The 23,093-nt window shown below is 37.7% G+C and overlaps 2 protein-coding genes across 2 annotated transcripts; one reads left to right on the forward strand and one right to left on the reverse strand.

Annotated features, from left to right (window-relative positions):
- The first annotated feature begins 69 nt into the window (after window positions 1-69).
- Window positions 70-14,761, forward strand: LOC140947239 (ufm1-specific protease 2-like). The gene is made up of 15 exons (XM_073396298.1): window positions 70-127; window positions 218-419; window positions 2,806-2,900; window positions 3,046-3,241; window positions 4,171-4,430; window positions 6,351-6,438; window positions 7,416-7,567; window positions 8,360-8,483; window positions 9,008-9,109; window positions 9,797-9,835; window positions 10,347-10,423; window positions 11,188-11,491; window positions 12,594-12,657; window positions 13,812-13,872; window positions 14,623-14,761. Exons 1-15 carry the CDS (start codon window positions 80-82, stop codon window positions 14,707-14,709), a joined length of 1,899 nt encoding a protein of 632 aa, XP_073252399.1. The 5' UTR covers window positions 70-79; the 3' UTR covers window positions 14,710-14,761.
- On the reverse strand, window positions 14,595-19,845 carry LOC140947240 (cyclic GMP-AMP synthase-like receptor 1). The gene is made up of 2 exons (XM_073396299.1): window positions 17,786-19,845; window positions 14,595-15,940 (listed from the first exon to the last, which is right to left on the reverse strand). Exon 1 carries the CDS (start codon window positions 19,153-19,155, stop codon window positions 17,791-17,793), a length of 1,365 nt encoding a protein of 454 aa, XP_073252400.1. The 5' UTR covers window positions 19,156-19,845; the 3' UTR covers window positions 14,595-15,940; window positions 17,786-17,790.
- Window positions 19,846-23,093: the final 3,248 nt, after the last annotated feature.

The raw sequence follows: 23,093 nt of genomic DNA on the forward strand, positions 1-23,093 counted from the left end.
GACGGTGACCTTGGAAGGACTGGGAATGTATTTGAGATCACAGTCTTCGGTACAGCGGATTGCCACACGAGGATCAAAAATGGCGGACGGTCAGATGAAGGTCTTCGTGGATAACTCAATAAAAGAGGTTGAAATAACTTAATTTCTTGTCTTTTGAACGTTGTAAATTTAAAAATTCATGAATTAATTAGTTTTTTTTCTACTTTTTTTTTTACAGCGGTTGTACCTTTGCATAAAAAACCCAGAAGATTCAGAGGCCTGCTGTCTCGCCTATCTTTATGGTGAAATAAAACGGGATAAAATTCATGTTATTGGATGTGCAGCTTGCGTAAACTCACAAAGCCCACCAAGAAATGGATATCCAGGAATTCCAGACTGGACAAATGAACAAGATGAATTGTCAAGTGTTATTCCTCAAGGTAATGAACAAAAATGCAGAGATCCCAACCTCTGGAGATCTATTAAAAATGGGGAGACTGTCCCTTTTGCACAACCCCCCGGAATGTCAGCGGACCCCCCGCCCACCCCCATAAATCGATCCAGTCCGTCTTAACACCCAAATTATGACATGGGAATGGCTTAGGAAGTTATGTGAAGTCTGACATGAATTGCATACCATCAAAATTTGCTTTCAACATTGTAAATGACAAAATAATCTTTGTCAGTCAAATACGTGCAAAAATGCCCCAGAAGCTGTCCTGTGGATTAAAAGAATTCTGAGAAAAAATGGGATAAACTTCAAACTAAACAAAGAATAGCACATGATTTTATCCATGAGATTTGGGGATCCGTACGAGACAGCAGGACATCAATGTCTTATCTGGGAGACCCCTGGAGAATCCAGGAGAGTTGGTATACATGAAAGTGTTTTTTCCTTGCAATTGGCATAGGGAAGTACCTAGGGATGGAGGGTAGACAATTTTTAGAAGTGTCTTTTAGAATTACATATTTTCTTATAATTATGGGGGTCTCTTAAATGAGTGTGACAGAATCTGAAAATGGGCATAAATATCCTGTTGGATCGAACCCTGCCATCCATTGATTGAGACACAGAAGGGGTCCATGGCAATCATGCCATCAATAGGAGAAGGAGGGAGCGATACTCCCCCTCACCTCCCCTCCCCAACATCCTATGGATAAGATTTTCAGACACAAGCTTCAAAAATTCTATCTGAAGGAGTAATTTTGTTGGAATCTTTTGATCTTTTCAATATTTAAGTATGGGTAGAAGATATATATACCGGTACTAGTGATTTAGTTACCTCTGCATCCTGCATCCCTGACACATAAAAATCCCTAAAGACGCAAAATACCGGTAATATTCATGGCATGCATCCCGTAGAACACAAAGAATGATGGATCGATTTGAAGATTTGATGGTAGAATATCCTGTTCATGTGATTTCTGTGGCTGTTGTTTGAAGAGTCATATCTGTTTTAGTCGTTTTTGTCCTTTAAAAAATTATATAGATTAGAAGGACTATATTTTAATTTCAGTAAACTGTAGTAAAGAGTTTTTGCATCTGTCTCCAGATTACAGTCAAACCAGGTCAAGTGTTCCCGTCACTAACAAACTAATGAATTCATTAATGGAAAATGATTTCGTTTGTTGATTCAATAATCCATTCATAAAGGGAATAATCCAACAGTCAAATTGTACCTCGATTCAATAATCGAATGTTGATTTGGTTTATAAACAAAATCTACCTGTTCTTTATTCTTGTCTGTTGTGTTCAATCTTATTTGCTTCCCTTTTCTTGCCGTTTACGATTGTGTTTTTCATTGCCTTTAATCAAAATAACAGCTAGAATAGACAGACCGCAAACGCAAAGAAACTGACAAAGGCCGAGGATCGAAATCCACCAATCACTGCACATACACTGACCTCAGTTTGACCGTCGTGTTTTCTAAGAGGTCAGGCCTAGGTCTGTTGCACTGATTATTGGCAGCAAACTGGCGTACATGTAACAGTTTGTTTGGGTTTGAACTTCAGAACTCGCCAGCACTCGACTCTCAGAAAAAAAAGAGGAAAAAACAAAATTCTGAGGTCAACTTGTGGAAAGTGTAATTTTTCAAAAAACAGTAATCGAATCAACATTCGATTATGGAATCAAGGCTAAATATGACTATTGGATTGTTCATTTTATGAATGAATTATTGAATCAACAAACGAAATCATTTTTCCGTGAATGAATTCATTAGTTCGTTAGCGACGGGAACGCTTGACCTGGTTTGACTGTAACTGTCTGGCTACATAAGGACCAAGCATTTTCAATTTAGGACTCCTTTTTTTTTAAAGTGGGATTCATTGGTTCTGCACCGAGCTGGACTCATGATTTTTCACAAGATGAGTCCCAGGACTCACCATAACTATTTGTAACAAAATCACTGCTTGCTTATTTCTCATAAGAGGAGTGGGATAAAAATGTGTTGGCATTAAAGGTCATTTTATTGATAGGGAAGTGAAGTCAAAAAAGAGAAAGTGTATGAGGTATATTGTAACTTGAAGTATTAAGGTCAGGGAATTGCCAAATAACTGCTTTTACAGGTTAATTGTTTGATACAAGTTTGACAAACCTAAGAGTTAATCAACAGTGAAATAAAGTCGGTGACAAATTGACTTCAGAGAATCTCTACCACTTCTTGTGCCAAACGAAAGGAAGTAAAAGACTTCTAATGCTGTGCACAGTGTATCTTTTTATTTTTATTTTATTTTTAAAATAAAATGTGATCATGACTGATTAATAGAGGGACTGAGTGCTTAATACAGGTTTGACCTTAACGATATGTTTCTTTTTCCTTTTAGGAATACAACTTTGTGGTATTTTTTATTCCTGTGTAAAGTCTATAAATATTGAGGCTGAAGAATTAAAAAGGATCTTTGAAGGATTGTTAAAAAAGGTGAGTATGATTAATAATCAGTTATGTTTACATTATTATCCTGTACATCTTATACATTTTTCTTGTCACTGAAATCATGTAAATTATAAGTTTTGGTTTTTTAGTTTTTTGTTTACAAGTCTCACACACAATTTTTTCTCCAAAGGGTGCTTCTAACCTAACAAATAGGAAGTTTGTGGTATTGCAACACTGCAGATCAAATGACAACAAAAGATGTTTTATTTATGACCAAGAGCTTGGATCAGTATCAGAGTGTGGAATTCAGGAAGCTGATATTATTGAAGAATTCCTAGAAAATAAGATTTCTTTTAGGCTTCAAGCTAACATTCCTCTATTCATAGGTAAGGACTATAAAGTTTGTTTTCTTCAGCTTTTTTTTTTTCATACTTTCTTGAGTGGGAAATCTTCTGAGTTTCATGATCGAGGATCAAAAATAATCTGGTTGAGTCAACTCAACTGATGAAGAAACTCTCTAAAAAAGGGGTAATTGTGGTCATTGGTGTGCTACATACATGCAGGTGAAGTGAGACTTGTTGTGTCAGAAAAATAAGCATGACCAGGTGCATTGAAAAAATTATTTTGCTTGATGCACAAAATCACGCTTCATTCAAAGCTAGTCATGCTGTATAACATGAAGGTGAAGTGAAACAACAACACAACAGACATAACAAAAACTGTAAACACGTGCTCTCTCTCTCTCTCCAGAGAGCTTTTTTTTTTTACTTTGAATCACTATTATTAATGACAACCATTTTTACTGGATGTTTAGAACACAGCAAGAAAATACAAAATGAGTCAGATAAGAGTCATTAATGGCTCCAAATGTAAGAAATTGGTTGTAAAGTGCAAGTTTGGGAGGGTACTTTCCTTTTACCCGCAAAATTCCAAAAATTTTGGTTAGAAATCAAAATGAAACAGACCATTTTGGTTTGGTCAGACCAGAATATTTGAGACCGCCTGTGAAGGTGGTCTACTTTGACTGGTCCAGTCATTTTGGTCACTCAGACCGGAATGTCCCTTTTCATTTGACAAAAATTATTGTTGTCCCCCACACTGCTCATCTGTATTGTGCAAGCCTTACTAGTACACATGCAATATTCAAATGTGTGGTGGGTTGGATCGGGACTGCGCACCTAGAATATACCCCTCCATTGGGCATGTGGAATTTCTGAAATTTGAAACTGGATTATTTTTGGAATGGAAAGTGCTCAGAATTTCTACTAGTGAGGTTATCTGATATGCTTGTAAAACATTTGTCCCCTTATCAAAGATACATCATCGGAACTGTTATTTAAAATTGAGAAATCATGCAAGGCACTCCAGTCTGGATCAACAGTCTTCCATCTCAAAGCCTGCAACAAGCTGATCAAATATCAAAGTGATGAATTGAAACTAACTTGTGAAGAACTTTTGTTGAGCAAGACTGGATCTGGCCAAGATAAGACTCCAAACCCTCATGGAAACAACAAAAGCAAAAGCAGACAGAAGAGTGCAAAAACAACGTCAACTTCTACCATGGTGAAAGTGAAGGTACTGTAAGGTTCACATCTTTGAATAAGAAAGTTTGCTATTGATAGCTTCATCAGGTTATATACTGAAGCCGTGTAGTCCATACCATGCCATCATGGCACATGATACATGTCACCTCACAGAATTGCCTTTTCTGAAGACTGCACTCTGACTGAATCAAAAAACAACCTTATTCAGGGCTCAAGCAAAAACTGGAATATTCCAGTTTGTTCTTTAGGCAAGCTGCTCACACATTTTGCTTACCCAGGGCCACTTCTTGCTCGTCTTAGGATGAGTTGTCTGAACTCTTACCCATTGGGCAAGTAAGGTTTGAAAGTTACCTCCCCCGGCAAGATGATCCGCTTGTCCAGGACTATCAGACAGAAATTTTTCCGGGCCTTGTCTTTTCGGGTATTACTCTTACTGGTAACTCAGTACCTATTTACATTGTGCTCACAGGTATAAACAGGAACAAGGTTTTTGGAATATAAATCATAAGTGAGACTTGCAACTACCCGATGGCAAACCATTTGACAGCGTGCAAAGCAAGTCATCTCCTATAACCCAGGGTAGTGGATTTTGCTATCTACAGGCTAGTGAAGTTTTTTGGGGGAAGTAAATTTACAGATTGAAGAACTGCAATCATTCCTCCTCATCAAGCTAGTGGAAATGATCTTTTTGCCTAGTACATAATTTCTAGCTACAGCTTACCTGAATGGGAAGCTGTAAAACTGACTTCGTTTGCACCCCGGTTGACCAGTTACAAGCATTGTCAGAGATATTAGTTTGGGACTACCATGAACAAATCCAGTTAGCAGTTAGGGATGAGCATGAACTTGGGGCTTTCGGATTGCAAGTCCAGTGCTCAAACCACTTGGCCACACCGCCTCTCTTTCACTGACAGTGCACATTGCAAGTTTATGCTTTCTAGGTCTACAGAATGTTGCTAAAAGGCAGCCATTGGTGCAGGAGAATTTCACCACCTCAAAAAGAAAAATTTTATTGATGAAAAACTCAGTTACCAAACAATCAATCATGTTATGATTTGTTTTAACTCGAAAACTACAAGCTAAATATACAAATGTAGGTTGAGTAAATCACTCCACACATTATGATTGTAAGTCCCAAGAGAAACTGAAAACATTGCTCATGCAAAATTTGGAGGGAAAACAAAGAGTGTTATGGTATTTTTGAGAAAGGCCTATGTGCACTATGGGGCTGCCAATCATAGCCCTTTCCCAAGATTTCAGGAGCCTATAGTGGGAAACTTGAACATGATTAGTTTCAGAGTTACGCAGATGTCCCTTTGCTGTATGCAGCAAAGGAAATACAGTCAAACCCTGTTAATATGGATACTGGGGGCAGGGGAAGTGTCCTTATCATGGGAGTGGGTGATGTTATTAAAGTCAAAAATACAAGTTTTATTTGAAAAAAATACTGAAGAAATAAAAGAGGACATAAGTATTGTCAAATTAAACATCTCCATCCTTCACAAAGCTGTCATTACATTAACTCGTATGATGCCAGAATAGTCTGAAGTTGACATTTACAAATCATCCTGTCAGGTGTAGCTCTGAAAACATTGACATACTGTCAACTGAGGTTATTTACCATCTGAAGGGAAAGGCATATTATAGCACACACAGTTGATAATGAAGTTTCAGCATTACCAAGGTTGACTTGTCTTTGAGAATCTGTTAATTGGGCAAAAAGCAAGGTTCAGTTGTCTGCGGTAATGGCTGTCCTTGCGTGGGGTTCAACTATTGTGGATGTCTGCATGTAGGCTCCTAGAATACAGATTTGAATTTTATAGTTGTAGATCAAAGAATCAATTCATAATAGTGACCTGTGGTGAGATTGTAACAAAATAATATTATTCTTGAAATCTGGCTGGAAGTTACAGGAGACAAACTTTATGTATCTGTCTTTTATATTCCGCAGGATGTGTTAGACGTGAGATTACTGAACCAGCTGACAGAAACTGAAAGTGATCATAGAGCATATGTTCCAATCATTCAGTATAAAAAAGGTGCCATATAATAACAACTATATTTATATATACTTATTATAATTTGTCACTGATCTGAATTCTATTCCATTGTATATCTGGATAAAGTTAACTGGCGTTATATGGTGGACCACTCCCTGCCGTTAAGTACCAGCAGGAAGAAGTGGCACAGTCAACAAACTCTTGTTGGATCTCCAGAGTTGATTTTTATTTATTTGATTTTTACCTCTTTCATGTAGTTTTGTAGTTTTGACTTGACAGTAGCTTAGTTAGTAATAAGTGTAAGGAATACAAATAATTTTTATTAATCGAGAACTGAGGAAAGAAAAAAGAATTTCACACAATCCGCTGTTAGCATTAGCTACTTGAGCCCATGCTGGGGGCTGAGTGAAGTGGAAAATATTTTAATATACTTTTTTGTACACAATGTACATGTACAGACTTTGTCTTCTACTGCTTATGTGACTCTTTCCCCAGCGTGCAAAGAAAGTAGTGTCCAATAGCCCAGGGCTAGTGAATTTTGCTTTCGGGCTAGTGAATTATGTTCTTAACTTGCCTGACGGGCAAGTGATGTTTTTTGAAGAATTCAAAATGAAGAAGAACTGTGAAATCAATTCTGCCTGTTAAAAAGCTTTTTGGGCTAGTTGAAATCACTTTTGGGCTAGTAAATGCTAGCTTCAGCTCGCCCGAAGGGCAAGCTGTAAAAATGATTTTCTTGGCACTCTGTACCCCCAAGAAACTGGTGGCTCAAAATTCAAGGAAACCAGTTTTTTAGCCAGTTGTTGACACTTAATGAGGAACCCCTTATTGATGACATAAGTCTTAATAGAATTTGTTAATATACTTATAACAATATAGAGCTTTTCAATACTGTTACTTACCAATTTGGTCTCAATGTTCAACAAATTAATATTATTATTTTGATTTGATTTTTACTTCCTTTTGTCAGAAAAATAAAAGAGTGAACACTGACATTTCTGCTGTTTGCTGATCTGCAGGTGCATTTTCTCAAATCAAGTTCAACCTCTCTCTTGATGTGGTGTTGAGCCTTTCAAAGGACACTTTAGTAAAACACTTACCACAGTTATTTATATCCTCTATGTGCAGTCAGCTAAGAAAGATGGGCTCAGTTATGGAGCAGTTCTCAAAGGTAAACGTTTTTTGATTATCACTGATGTTGTTCAGTGGAACCACAATATAACGAAGGGCCAAGGCCAAGGGACTGGCAGAATTTGTTTTTTTATACGAGGTTGCATTTTATTGAGGTTCTCTTTCATTTATTTTACTGTTACTGGGGTACTAAAAATCATTTGTTATACTGAGGACTTCATTATGTAGAGGTTTGATATGTGGAGGTTCTACTGTTGCAAGTCTTTTAATGCCCTGGTTATCTAATTCTGTTTCAAAGGAACATATATTTGGTACTTTACTTCAGATGTGAAGCTACTGTGATTTTGTTTGACTGTTGCATATTTTGTGACCTTTGGAAATGTACACTTGGAGAGTTTTTTTATTTTGTGATGCAGAACGTCAGATTTTCAAAATAATTGAAGACACAGAGTGCAAAAGGAAATGAGGAAAAAAGAACGTGAAAGAAATTAAGACCAAAATTTTGACAGCAGGAAAAAGCAGTGACTATAAAATTAATGATTTAAGTACAAATTTTAAAGGGCAGTTCATGCATCACCCTTGAATAAGTGTTGTTGCAATGCATTTAGGAATGAAAACTGTATGACTTTTATAAATTTCAGTAGGCTTCAGTCTGGTGGACAAAAGATTTTTGGGAAAACTTTTAGGATTGTAGGATATTAGATGGAACACAATTTTCATTGGATTTTTCTAGTCAACTTTAGAGTTTTGTAAGGGATGTGGATTTGCATGGGCAGTCACAGGCAGTTTAGGGGGGTTAATTAAGTAAAATTTAATTTTTCAATCACATTAGGATTGTTCATTCCCAACTTTGGAAGTGCATCACTTTAAACCTCCAGGGTTTTGTCATTTAGTGACAGCTGTTTATCCCTCTATCATGAACGATGGTTCCAGGATGGATGATAATGATCCTCTCGGTAAGTACTAATAAAAGAGAAAACAGATTTAGACCAATGAGATGAAGGATAAGTTGATCAGAGCATGGGGAGCTGTTGGGTGCTTGTCAGCTGCTGATTTTAACCAATCCAAAAGTGCCTTAGTCATATATGAACATGAATGATCAAACCATCATGCGATCATGTTAATGAACAAACCTGGCTCCTGAAATATTGTTCAATGCTCGGTGGAAACGAAGGTCACCAGAAGGGCAATGCGTTCAGGAAGCGAAGCTTTCCAAGCAAGGCCGGAAGTGCTGAGAAGAAAAAGAGAGTTCAATTATATTTTGGTCACTGTTATTCATCTGCAGTCATTACCTTCAGCAGTTTTCTGGAGCACTGGGTAACATTTTACCAGGTCTGTAACACAATCACATGATGGTTTGATTCTTTAGTAAACAAAGGCAATGTGTGCGATCAACTGCTAACTTTAACTTTAACCTCAAATTTCTTAGTGCTTGATAATAATTTCAAATTTAAAATATGTTTTTTTTATTTTGTGACAGTGTCTTACAGGCTGGAGCTGCACAGATGTCTTCTTCTGCCACAAAACAGGCCTCTTTTAAGACCATCTAACAGATATGTCTTTGACAGTGAACAGCAACAAGGTATTAACAATTTGTTATTAGAAAAATATTACCAGTATTACTTTCTAAAAACTAGCTGTTAACAATCATGAAATCATGTATTTTAGTTTCCGTGTCACACACGCCTGATCATCACCCTCACTGGCTCCAGGGACCCTTTTCTAAAAAATATCAGTGGGATGAAATCAACTGGCATCCTCTCATAAGTTCTTAAAGCAAGCTTCAATGAATAAGGTTGCACAGGACTGAGTGAGCGACGAAGTCACAAGGTCAAATTGTTTCCCCTGAATGGATTTAAATTATATTATAAATTCACACGAGAAAAAAGTGATTGACATAATTATGCTCTGTCACGAGTGGCATGAAAATTATATCACCCACTGTCTTATTGGTCAGTTGTTATGAGGTCACTGGTAGAATTTTTGACCTGTGAATTTTGTGCCAAACAGGTATGAAAAGTCCTTTCAAATGGCATAACCATCTAGGAAAAAAAAACAAAAGGACTTTTAGATAGTCTGCTGACATCCATGGTTGTCATGTGGGCTTTCTGCTCAATTTTCATGTGCTATTTACTAAGAAAAGAACCTCTTGCACCCGGGGAATCTAATCATTTATCCTTGGTTTGAAAAAGCTTTTTTACACTGTATTGAATTCAATATAAAAATTAATGTAATTTGTGTTAAAATTGTTTTGTCTTTTATGCTGCAGGTATTTATTTGACAAACCCTCATGCTGGATTATCTGGAGGTGAATAAAAACTTTTGTCTGTATTTATCAAAATAAAAAATAATATATAAGTTAGGAAACCACCCCTGTTGTAGTTATACGTTTCTATTTGGCTACTGAAATATCTGTAACAGGTCAAAAATATTTTCAGCTTACATTACGTTTATTTTATATTCTCAACCTGGGACATTTTTTAACCTTTAAGTTAAAAATTCAAATATATGGGTTAATTTTGGTCATTACAAATTAATTAATACATTGCATTGATAAGGATTTAGAAAAAAATCACTGATTTGGGTTTTTAATAAGCACTCATTTCACTGATTAAGGTTAAGGGTTGATACAGCCACAGATGTGCTTTTTAATTTAACCTCCAGAAGGACTGGAAGCTGTGTTTGCTTTGGTCTTGACTTAAGACAGTTCTCTAAAATGGAACAGCCTAAATTTCCAGGAAAATATAACCTTCATCTGAGAATTTTTTTTAGTTGTTAACAAAATTTGATATATAAATTGATCTTGTGTACATTTTCAGGTACTTGTGGTACAGTGGCAATTGTTGAGGGGACATATACCTACCATCATTACATGCAGGACAACTTCAATGATGATGTACTGTATGCTTTATAGATGTGTCTCCTTTATCATTATCTTTAACATGTTACCTTTACCTTCACACCTCACCCCTTTGCACTCAGATATGTAAGACTGCATTAGCTACCTAAGTAAAGGCTGTTACACACAAAATAATTAGCTGATCTCTCTGTTCAAAGGGATGACAAGGATGAAAAATCGTCTTAAAATTGGGGCAATTTTAGTATCAGGTCTACAAAAGTTTGCAGTGGGTAAACCAGCCTTAACGTACAGTCAAACTAGTCTAGTATATAGACTTGATTATGTACTTCATCAAGCACTCTTATCAATTGACCAAAACTATATTTTTTCAATGAAGTGCCCTGGACCTTGAGAGTGGGTGCTTATTACTTCACAACATTTTCAGCGACTAGTAATAATTTTGTTTTACAACAAAACAGGAAATAATAACAAAGTGTGAGGATTAAAGACGAATTTAGCTGTTGCTAAAAAACTCAGTCTTTGGGAAGTCTCTTAGTAGTACTTAGTCAATTTCATTCTCATTGACAGTCAGGTAAATTAGTGAACTCCCTTGTGCTGTGGGCCAGTGAAAAAATAATACTCCTTTTGGGTACTTCAGTTTTCCTTTGGGGGTTCAAGGTTGGTTGCTCGTTGAAGAAATATAGTACAATGCATATTCCTAGTTTTTCTTTAATCATCTCCTTTACCGTCTTGTATAAAATAATGCAAATTTTTAGGTTTTTTGTAGCACCTCACAAGATTTAATTCTTTGTTCATCTCAGGGGTGGGGTTGTGCCTATCGTTCACTTCAAACCATAGCTTCCTGGTTTCGTCACCAAGGTTACACATCCAAACCTGTTCCAAGTCATAAAGAAATCCAACAAGCTCTTGTCGATCTCCAAGATAAAAGTGAAGAGTTTGCTGGATCACGCCAATGGATTGGCTCTTTTGAGGTCAGCATGTGCTTGGAACATCTCCTTAGTGTCACATCAAAAATCATGTTTGTGAGTTCAGGAGCAGAAATGCGCAGCAAAGGACGTGATTTGCTTCATCATTTTCAGACACAAGGGACTCCTGTCATGATTGGTAGGCTAACTTTCCTGGCTACAGTGGAACCCGCATGTAATGAAGGGCCAAGGCACTGGAAAAATGTCTTCAATATAATGGGGTTTTGTTATATCGAGGTTCTTTTTCATATGTTTAATTACTATTGGTGGGGAAAAGAAAAGCATTCATTATACTGAGGACTTTGTTATAGAGGCTCATTATATTCAGGTTCTACTGTAATAGTATTGAGTGATATTTTAGCCTTAAATGTGCAGAGTTTCCTTCATGTAATACATAAATTTTATACCTCTTTATTTTGATGCACCAAGCATCAAAGAAAAATTATCAAATAACTTCATGCCATAAAGAACTGTTAAACAAATAGCCCAAAGGGAACTGTTGAAGAGGTTTCATTTGAATATTAACACCTCATGAATCAAAAGTTAGAACTCAAATTTCCCCAATTTCATTTATTTTAAACTGTAGGCTGCAGTGAAAGGTATAATGTTGCTGGCACAAAGAATTAGCCGGCAGCTGGCTATTTTTGTACGGAACATGTCCATATACTGGTAACATGTATAATAATAGTTTTTATAGCCAAAGAAGAAAAGTTTGAAAATATGAGCACATGGAAATCGTGATTAGCTGATATTACCCGCTAGTTGTTCAAACATTGGATGGTGCTATCCACCAGATATATCACTATCCAATGGATAAGTATTAGGGAAACTATTAGATTGCCTTATCAAGTTGATAGTGATTTATCTAGTGCATAGCACTATCCACCATTTGAACTTCTGGGGCCAGATATTACTATCCAGCAAATAAGTGTTAGGAAAACCAATTGCGCTATCCAGTGAATGGCGTTATCTGCCCTTTGAACAACTTCACATTTACGCCTAGCTAAATCTATATGTTACAGGAACTGAAAATACAGTGAAACATTAGATGTGTGTGAAAAATTGGTTGTTTCTGAACTGTCAATTTCCTTGTCTGATGTCTGGGAACGAATAACTCACTTCCTTTTAACACTGTACTTGAGCTGTTCTATTATTATTATTATTATTATTATTATTATTATTATTATTATTATTATATTATATTATATTATTATTACTTTATCATCCTCTTTTGTTGTCAGGTGGAGGTGTTCTTGCGCATACCATATTAGGAGTGGATTTTAATGATCAGACAGGTGATATAAGGTGAGCTGCCACTTGTCCATAAGACTGAGTAGCCATCAGAAGGTGCCAAAAAATTCACCAAAAAATCAATTTAATCCTAAGAAAGCCTGCAAAAACAGCCATTTCTCCTCACTCCTCACCACTGGGGATGTTGCTCCAGGAGGGACATCTGTGCCTCAGCAATGGAAATTCCATACTGATGACATAAATCAAAGTCATTGTCATCCAGTAGTCGTGGGGTTCTAAACGTAAATTTGTTCGATTTTGTTTCTCTTGGTAAATTATGGTAAAGTTTTGTGTTCTGTTGCAAATGAGCTCCAGCAAAACTCAAATGCTTTCCCTAAAGATGAAGAAGAATATTTTCCTTGAATGTTGACTGTTTTGTAGTAGATCGTTGTGTTTACATTTGACCTTTGTGGCCATGTCTTCTGTATGTCGTTCATAAACAATAGCTAAAACAATACAACAGCTCTGTGGACCAACCAGAGCTGCCTGAGCAGATTTTGGAAAGATTTTTTCATCATCAATATGGAATTCCTGTCGCTGAGGCACAGACGTCCCTCCCAGAGCAATGGATCCCTGGCAGCAAGAAGCAAGAAGAGACAGCTTTTTTCACAGGCTATAGTTATTAATACGCTGTCATTTTTAGATCTAACTAGAAGGGCACATGCAAAAGCACTATATTATTTAGGTGCTTTAAAGTTTAGTCTTTATGTTTTGCTTTTAGTTGGTGCAAATTTTTTTCTTATGTCAATTAAAGAAGACAAGAAGCAGTTCAAACTAAGTTGTCCTTGTTCTAGCAATAAACATGTCACCAAGTTCTCACGGTTTCAACTGGAAGTTTACGAAGTTAAGAAATAAACGTCAGTATGTGTACATGGGTCTTGAAATCACAGGAGCAATAAATTGTGACATGCAAAGGTTATGCCCAAGAGTTTTTGCCATTTGAAACTAACACCATAGGATTTCTTCCACTGATTTAAAAGTTAGAGTAATAATGTAGAACCATAATAATAATAATGAATAATAATAATAATGAACTATAATGTGGTATAGAAGCATACAGATTAATGGGTAGTGGCAACAGTGATGTTATTGGGTGTCATAGTGAAATGCCATGAACTTAATTAAGTACAAAAGTGCTGAAAGTATTACTTATTTAATTTGTTTTACAGATTTTTAATCCTTGATCCACATTACACTGGTGGGGAGGATCTCAAAGTCGTAATTGACAAGGTCAGTTAGTCATAGAGGAAATTAAATAAAATAATGACTTTTGTAGGTAAAGAGTCGGGAGTGTTAGGTTGACAACACAAGCTGAAGCAAAGGGGAAATATGACACACTTAGTGCTTTCTTTTTATCCTTGTGTATTCATGGTGGAAATCTTGCTACCATGACTAAGTTTCTGCCAAAGAGAACTGTTCTTTTATGGGAGGTTTGACTGTATAGATCTCTCCATTGTGGTGGAACTAAGGGCTGAAAATTTGGAGGTGATTTAATGTAGAATCGTTTTTATTCAGTCCAAGCCTGAGTCACTTGGGGCACTTACCATAAGTCAGAACTGGCTGGTCAGAATGATAATTTAAAGTGAAATATTAGTCTAGTAATTGTTGCTTAAACCCATCATTCTCATGCTTATTATTTAGGAGGAGACTGATCTGGCTAGATAATCCTGATAAACAGTGGAATTCTCTTTATCACTGGACTTGTCTTGCTGGCTTGTTCTGATAGTTAAAACTTTTACACTGTCACATATAAATGATTGACGTATGCTATGTTGGGACTGGCGTCAATTATCACTCCCTCTCCTATTGGTCATTTGTCATGATGTCACCTGTGGAATTTTCCACTGGTGAATTTCGTGCCAAACTAATATGACAAGTCCTTTAAATGGCAACCAGGAAAAATAATAAAGGACTTTTAGAAAGTTTATCTCGCACATAAAAATCACTCTTACAATATAAAAATACTTATTTTATTTTAAGGGTTGGTGTGGATGGAAAGGAGCAGACTTTTGGAATCAGCAAGTTCACTACAACATGTGTATGCCACAAAGACCAGACATGATATAAAAACTAACAATATTTTCAGTCTACATAATAATTTATTTTACTCCAGAAACACTATATCCTTCTCTTAGTAGGTTAAATTGTTAATATTGTGGAAAAATATAGAAAATTTAAAAGGAATTTAATTTTATGAAACAGAGTACATTGGTTGAAGTAAATTCCCAGTACTGAATCAAATGACCAGAGTTTTACATGCGCTATCTAAGGAAGGGTTAACTTGCAATTTCACGGAACTCAATAATTCCAAAGCAACAAAACAAGCAGCTTATTTGACAGCCAGTTTCAAAAACTGAATGTTCCCCCTTGCCCTTAAACAATTTTCAGTTTGTGAGTTTTCTCATTGAGGCGTGCGTTGGCAACAGTTTGCAGTGTGGTGAGATATTTATTAGCCTGTGAACACAGCTGTCTCTCCTTGCTTCACCTCACTTGGGATGTTTCATGGGAGAAGTCCTGTCCCTGAGGCGCAGACGCTCCTCACAGTAAACATCTCTAGCAGCAAGGAGTGTGGAATGATAGCTGTATTCGCAGACTAGCTATTTTACTTATTCTTTCAGAGACGTTTAGGACTCTGGGAAGCTGCCCTTCCCCCTCCCCCCTAATCTGATATTGACACTAACTTCTCACTTGGGAGAAAATGCTGAGTTTGGGAAGGGGTGGATGAGCATTTTCCCGGAATTATGCTGATCCATTCTTTCAGCCATTTAAAAATATATGTTTTCTTCTTTATAAATCCTGAAGTAAAATGTTTGGCCTATGAGGAATACCACCTTTCCTGACTTTTGTTTTAAGAATGCTTTCCCACGTGGTAACTGCTACCATAGCCTCTTGAAAATATTTTGAAGGGAAGAATACATTTCTTGAACAGCCTTTTAAAGCAAAGGGCAGGTTATAGAAACAAATTGTACACTTTATTCAGCTCTAATATGCCTGACAGATTTTGAGCAGGAGGGATGGACTGGACTTGTCTGAACCATAAATAGAGGTTTCAGTAAGTTGCTTACTAAGGGATGTTTTTTTAATGTTTTCAGCAAAATGTCCACTATTCCACCTCTCTGTGTTGACTACACTATTAGTGCAACTAGTTATTCTATGTTGTGTTTCTTTACAAAAGTTCATGAGAGACAAAATACTCTGTTCATTTAGTGGTGTAAATTCCAGCTCTGACTGCATCACGCTGTACTGTTACTGGACTGAGGTCTTCATTTCAGCCTTTGTGATGTGTCACGTCGAAATTCTGAAAAGATTAAAATATACTAGAGAAAATTAGAATAGAGTAATGTGTAGAAAAACTAAGTAGTGAAGTAGTTTGTACAAGAGGTGTCAGAGCCGAAGACTAAATTAATATACTGAGAAAAAAGTATGTATGTTTAAGATGTTATAAACAGTATTACTGCATATAGAACCTCACTGTATAACCTTAAGGTCATACAGACCCAAACTTGTACATTGCGCAGTGTCCAGTACAACCATCTTGCATAGTATAATAAACCACGAAAAAGTTTTGCTCAATAAAGCCCGTTCAATTTTTACAGTTATGTGCATGACCGGTGGTAAAGACATTATTGGCGTTACTGCGTGACTATGTGACAAGCAAATGAAACGTTTGTGACGCCACCCACAGAGAGAAGCACTTTGTTGGAATATACATTTCCCTGTCTGCATAAAGAGACACAGATTGTACAGACCTTTGGCCAAAATTTATGAAAAACCTTCTTTTGTCAAAAATCGCATTTTTTGAATTCCATATCAGAGAAATATGCCACTTATGTCAGAAATTTTAAGTCAATTAAGGTTATTCTTTATTTTGTTTTCTAAGCAAACTAAAGATATTGGACTTGTCTGACTAGTGCTGCTTCAATATTGAAACTTCTTGTCACAAAAGTTGTACTTTGAAATGTAGTAACAGTCGTTCATTAATTAGGTGGCAGAATTGGTAAATTACGTATGAATTTTTTACTTCTCTTTTCTCTTTACTCGTACAAATTACGCGAATACTAAATTTCCTAAATTTATAAACATAATGCTGCATTTCATGACAAAAACATGTGTCCTTTAAACGTATCATAATAGCTTTTGTAATTGCTCGATTTTGTTATCAAAATGCACATTTTAACTGCTAATCACTAACGTATTTCTTAAATGAGAAGCTAACAAGAAATTTCAAATTAAAGTGATTTCGAGGATATTCTAATTGCCTTCGGCTTCGCGACTGTAGAGCGAAAGATTATTTTAGAAAAACAATAAACCTAATTAATGACTTATTTTCTTTTACGGGTTTTATGTTGTTTTAAGTGATAAAAGGTCAAGTCTGATACGATATGGCAAGAGCTTAATTTACCTCGTGTAAAATCTCTTGTTGCTAATTCTAACCTTTAGGTTAGGCGGACATGAAAATGAATGAACATTTCTAAAAAGTGAAAAGCTTCCTTGCTGTAGTACACTGTGTTTATGCTGTTAACCAGAAAAATTTCGTCCGGGTTTTTTTAGTTGGGTATTTTGTAAGTAACAGTTCACTTGATGGAAATTGCTCCAAAGTTGATCAATATCAATAATCGTTAAGGAAAAGCAACGAAATCTATTATATTACAAAGGCACTACTCTCAGTTTCATTTTAGGTCAACGTAGCAAAATTTTAGTTAAAAAACGATTTTCTAAAGATGTAATACTGGCTTGATGAATTTCAGTTATCGTATGGCGTTCTTTTTTATGTTTATCTGTTTATTTATTATTTATTTATTACGATTTAATGGTTACACGAAAAAGTACTTGCAAACTAAATAACAGCCACAGCGAAAATCAAGTCATAAGGATAGTCTGTCAAAGGGATAAGCAAAGTTTGATTTATTCGGACTAATTTTAACTTCGCCGCGAACTACAGCACTCTGAGGTGCAGTAATGCTCAAATAAGAAACAACGATTGCACTTTTCTTCGGGGTTGTGCTAGGAGAGTTTCATATTTTACTTTACTTTTTTACGTAAGAACTAAATGAAGAAAAAAATTCTTACTGACCATACTTTCTAAGTGTTAGCAGTTTTATGATATGTTTTGACAAAGAGTAATATTTGAAAAGAACCTTACCCGATTTACGAGGCCAGTCCGGCAGGCAAAAACAGTCCCATCTCCCATGGCCACATCGTCTGCCTTCTCTCTCGTCCAACAGTGCTAAGTATGTCCAAGGGATTTGCCATAATATCTTCAACAACATCTAACATGTCCGACAAAGTTTTGCCGTCCAGATCGGCGAATAAATTCACCGGCTCAAAATCTGGCGGCTGCATGTAATAGTGTGGTAGGTCGCCGTCCTTCAACGCTTTCTTGAGGCGCTCCAAGAGGCCAAAAAACCGCTGTGTGATTTTGTCGGCACTCCATTCGTGAAAGTCCGGATATTTGTCGGATTCGTGAAAGAGAAGGGTCTTCACATGATAGGACGAAAGTTTTTTGAGCTGATCCTCGTTGTCTCTGATTTCCGTTAGAATCCGCAGGAGCTGAACGCGACAACCATCGCTAAGAGCACGCACACGGTTTTTCTCCGCCACGTAGAACGACAGCCGCCAGATCATCTCGTTTTGAACATAAGGCTTGCAGACGGCGTGAGAGGATGAGGGACAGTCCCTGCGGGAAGGATCGGTCCGCGAATCGGGGATAACGAAGGCGGGAAGAATATCAACGGAAATGTCCTTGTTGATGGTTAATCGAATTACAGGGCCTTTCTCGACTGCAATGCTACTCAGATGCTTCGGAAGCTTTTCCGCGCGCTTATCTTTAATGTGAAGGTTCAAAATCTTTACCGCCTTTTTGACGTACCTTCGCAAAAGCGAGTTGATCTTTCCAGCTGATAAAAAACCATTAGTGGTGATGCAGTCTTCCCAAACACTGTAGTCTTCAGAGCTCGGCTGCAGGCGAATACCGCCCGTGCGTTCGTCGCATGCGGTGTACATTGCAGAGCTGTAACCCGGGGACAACTGCACTAGCATGTCCATCTGAATGGGTTCTTCTGCCTGCAGACCGTCATACGGGATCCCTTGCGACACTAAACTGTTTGCGCGGAATCTGTTGTCCACCATTTGTATTTTTCGCAGGCATTTATGCACTGAGTTGTAGGCAATTTCTTCGCAGATTTCTTTACGCTCCAAGCTTATCCTGACGCGATTCTCGTAGAATTCATTCAGCTGAACAGCAACGGGGTCGAGCTGGAATTGTGGCTTTTTGATCGAGCTTCGACGACGATCAGGTGTCAACGGAATTTCAGATTTCCACTGAATTGGTGGGGAAGGTAACTCCTCGGGATAAGAATCTTCAGACGCCCACGATTCATTGTCCGAAGCCGACGACACGTCAAGACTTTTCATCGAGGAATTTGGGCTAAGAAGATTCGGGTTTGGCATGTCTTGGCCATTTTCGTCTAAAACTTGGCCACCTCTGTTGTTTCTTCCGCTCCTGCTAAACATTTAATCGTTCGTGGTTAACTCTGTAATCAATATACAACTCTTTGTTTACCAACCGGCGCTTTTGCTCTAAGTCAGACAAACGTAGCGGTTGCTTGCAAAATCTAGCGTGAGTTAGACTATGATGTGACGCTGTCCGTAGCGTGCTTTGAGACACTGAACCAGCAGTAAACAGAGTACCATTCACGCCAAACGTACAAATTTCAGTTATTTCCGGTGTCCAAGTGACTTCGACGGGTGACAGCTAAAATAATTACTTTCCAAAGAGAACGAAAGATTTATCGCAACCTCATAAACATAAATTCCTTTATCCAGTCATCCAGATAATAGTCTACGCAAATGGTGTGACTCTTGATTGATCTATCTGGCTTTTCAATTCGTTGTCTTTAAGTCTTTGGCCAATGAGCTTAGCAGATTTGTCATGTTTCAGCGCCTTTAAACTAAAGTTTCTATAGCGACAAAGAGATCTTGTTTCCGGTCATCTTCACACATATCCTAGTCTATCATCTGTCTGTTAGAATTACATAAATTAGAGCATTGTACAAGAGTGAACTTTTTAAAATCGTTTGTCAGACTCGTGGTATAACGTCTGTAATATAAAGCACAAGGAGATCACTAATTTTTCGCAAGTGTATACTTGTGAAAGTTATGCCGCACTTGTGTGAGCTATTTTAAGGCATGTTGTTGACCCCCAAATCTTTTGGATGAACCACAATCCGATTTTAGCAATAGCAGCGTTTAAACTTTCCTTTTTTGGTCAACTTGATTAGTGGGGATAGGAGTCGAAATCTTTTTCATAAAAAAATATATTTTTTATTTCGCAGGTTGAATGTTCACAACTGTGTGTATAGTAGACAAAGATCGCGCATTAGTTTCTCACGGGAAAATAAAATTCTGCGAACTTTTTTCAATAGTGTACACAATACAACAACATAGTAGATATACTTTTGAATTGACTGTTTGTTCTCTTCGGCGCTGCCGTAATCCCTGTCATCCCGGTCATGACAACAAATCAAATCAATGACCAAACCCTTAGAAACAGGTTCATTTTAAGTGACTCTCGCAGAAAATCTAAAAGTAAAACTGAAATAGGTGCAGTAACGGTCCGGAAAAGATACCCCTTTCATCTGTACTTTCCTTATGGAACTGAAAATTTATCCCTTTCACTAACAGGCTCCTGACAGCAACTATTCTCGTCATTTTAAGGAGAGTTCATGCGGTTATAAAGTGCATCGGCTTAAACTATTTTAAGGAAGAAGAGGGGAAAAAACCTCTGTCATCCAAGGTACTATTTCATAGTACTTAATGAATATCAACTGCAAGGGACCCCAAACGAATGTGCCGCAAAACGTAGTATCTAAAGGGGACGAGATCAGCAAAAATATACGAAGTAGACACACTCTGTCTCAGAATTCTGCAATACTGATAATACTACTATGCACTCAGTGTGTACTACGTACTATGCTAATCGTAGTACGACAGCAGTCGATCGGCTCTTGAGTACGATCAGCATTGCAGAATTCTTAATATGTTTACCGTTTCATACACTTCAATTAACTCACAAAATCCCTACCCGTTTATATATGGGAACACTGGCTGAAAGAGCCCTTTTCGGGTGGAGCCTCTCCGTAAGCGTATATGTAGGTTATTATAGGGGGTATCCCCACTGGAGAGACAAATGATGCTCGGAGGTCAATGGCTCGAAGAGGCTTCGAGTCAGTCGGGATTCTATGTTGCTAGGGCCAGTCTATCACTGTTGAATTGCGGTGTTGACTCATTTGGGCGGCGCAGGTTACGCCAAATCTGTGCGTCGCTGCCAAAATTGACTTTTGTTTACTAAGCGGTGGTGCCAAAGCTGCAAAGTTCAAAGATCTAAAATATTGTTGGTTGAAAGGATTGATCTGTCGATTTATCTAAAAACTACCCAACGTAAATCAGAACTGAGATGTCGGCTCCAGAGGCAAGCTCGACTTCTTGGCGTCCATCAGTTTTAGCTGGAGTCATATCCTCTCGCGTACCCACAAACGTTCTCAGACCCACTCTCACGCGGTGAGTGACTCATTTCACTAGTTTAATCTGTAATTCGAGATATGAAAACAAAAATAAAGTTTTATAAAACATAAGGTGGTCTTTGAAGGACTCATGCCCGTCTGCGATATTATTTCAGAAAATGTTCCGATTTTGGTACCTCCACGGCTGTTTCAACGCTTTTTTCGTGCGCCCACACCTCCAACTTGTATGTTAAAATTGAAACTGAAAGGAAAAACAGCCAAAGTGGCCAATGACCTTCTTTAGAACATCTTTATAATTCCAGGCTGTCGTATTTCATTTTAATACAAAATAAGAATGCGCTATTTTTCTGTTTTACGCTTTAAGTCCTTAATGATGGCCGGTTGACAAGGAATCCTTTCACTTTGGAAAAGTGAACCTTTTTCTAAACTGTTTGATGTCTTCGGCGCTGCCGTAATCCCTGTCATCCCTGTCATTACAACAAATCAAATCTCCTTTTTTGTTGCCTTGTTTCAGAACGTTTAATTCTTGTGAATTACCTAGCAATCATTTAAAAGAGGTTCAATAGTCTCAGGTTAAATTAGTTTTCCGCTTGTTACTGAAAGAGGACATCTTTTTACGGAAAACAGTCAAGACCTCCACTCGCATGAAAAGGAAATTATTGGTCACACTACTGTCTTATTAGCAGTTTCTTCTTTTTCTATCTCATGAGATTGTATTGGGATGAGTTTGGACATTCTCTCTTGCGGTTTGGATCATTTTGAATCGAGACAATGACCAAACCCTTTGAAACAGCTTCATTTTAAGTGACTCGCAGGAAATCTAAAAGTAAAAAAAATTGGTGCAATTACGGTCCGGCAGCACCTCTAGATAAAAAGAAAGGCAGCTCCCCTCCCCACTTCCCCCAGAGGGGCTACTCAGCCACGTTTCATTGGGGAAACCCCGCCCCGAGGTCCAACCCAGCTTACTCTTGTATAGTCCATTCATTGATAGAAAAAGTACCCCTTTCATCTGTACCTTCCATTGAACTAAAAATTGTGCCCCTCTCACTATGAAGCTCCTGACAGCAACTATTCTCGTCATATTACGGAGAGTTTGATGCTGTTATAAGATGCGTCGGCTTATACTATTTAGGGAAGTGCGAGGAAGAAACCTCGCGGCACCCAGGGTATTCTTTCATTCACTTAAATGAACTCACAAAATTCCTACCCGTTTATAGACAGGAAGCCTGACTGAAAGAACCACTTTTCGGGCGGAGCCTCCCCGTAAGCGTCAGTACAGATCATCATAAGGAGCAGGACCCAATATGGGCTCCTGTAAGGAGAATGACAAATGATGGTTTGCGATCGTTGGCTCGAAGAGGGCTCGAGTCAGTCGGGATTCTTTGTTGCCAGTCTATCACTGTTGACTTGCGCGGTTGACTCATTTCGGCGGCGGAGAATATGTCACTGAGAGTTGAATTGCTATTCTGATTAAAAATCTGCGTTGACGCCAAAATTATTTGGAGACTACAGCTCCTGGAGACTAAGGTATTGTCAAAGAGACAAAGTTCAAAAATCTAAAACACTGTTCGTGAACACGTGTTGATTTTTCTAAAAACTCCCCAACGTCAATCAAAACTGCCTCCAGTAAGTGTTGGCAAGCTCGATTTCTTAATATCCATCAGTTTTACTTGGACTCATTTCCGTTCGCCTACTGCCACAGAGCCACTCTGACGTGAGTGACTCATTTTAATACTAGTTTAATCCGTAATTCGAGTCTGAAAACAAAACTAAAGGGCTCACACCCGTCTGTGCTGCTCTTTCAGAAAATTTTATGATTTTAATTAATTCCTCCACTGACCAATGATTAGTCACCCTTTTTTTATGCGCCCATACTGTCAAAAACTGATAGGAAAAACAGCCATAGCGGCGATGCCCAACTTTCCACTG

This window comes from Porites lutea, chromosome 9 (genome assembly GCF_958299795.1).
Source record: "Porites lutea chromosome 9, jaPorLute2.1, whole genome shotgun sequence".
Taxonomy (NCBI): Eukaryota; Metazoa; Cnidaria; class Anthozoa; order Scleractinia; family Poritidae; genus Porites; species Porites lutea.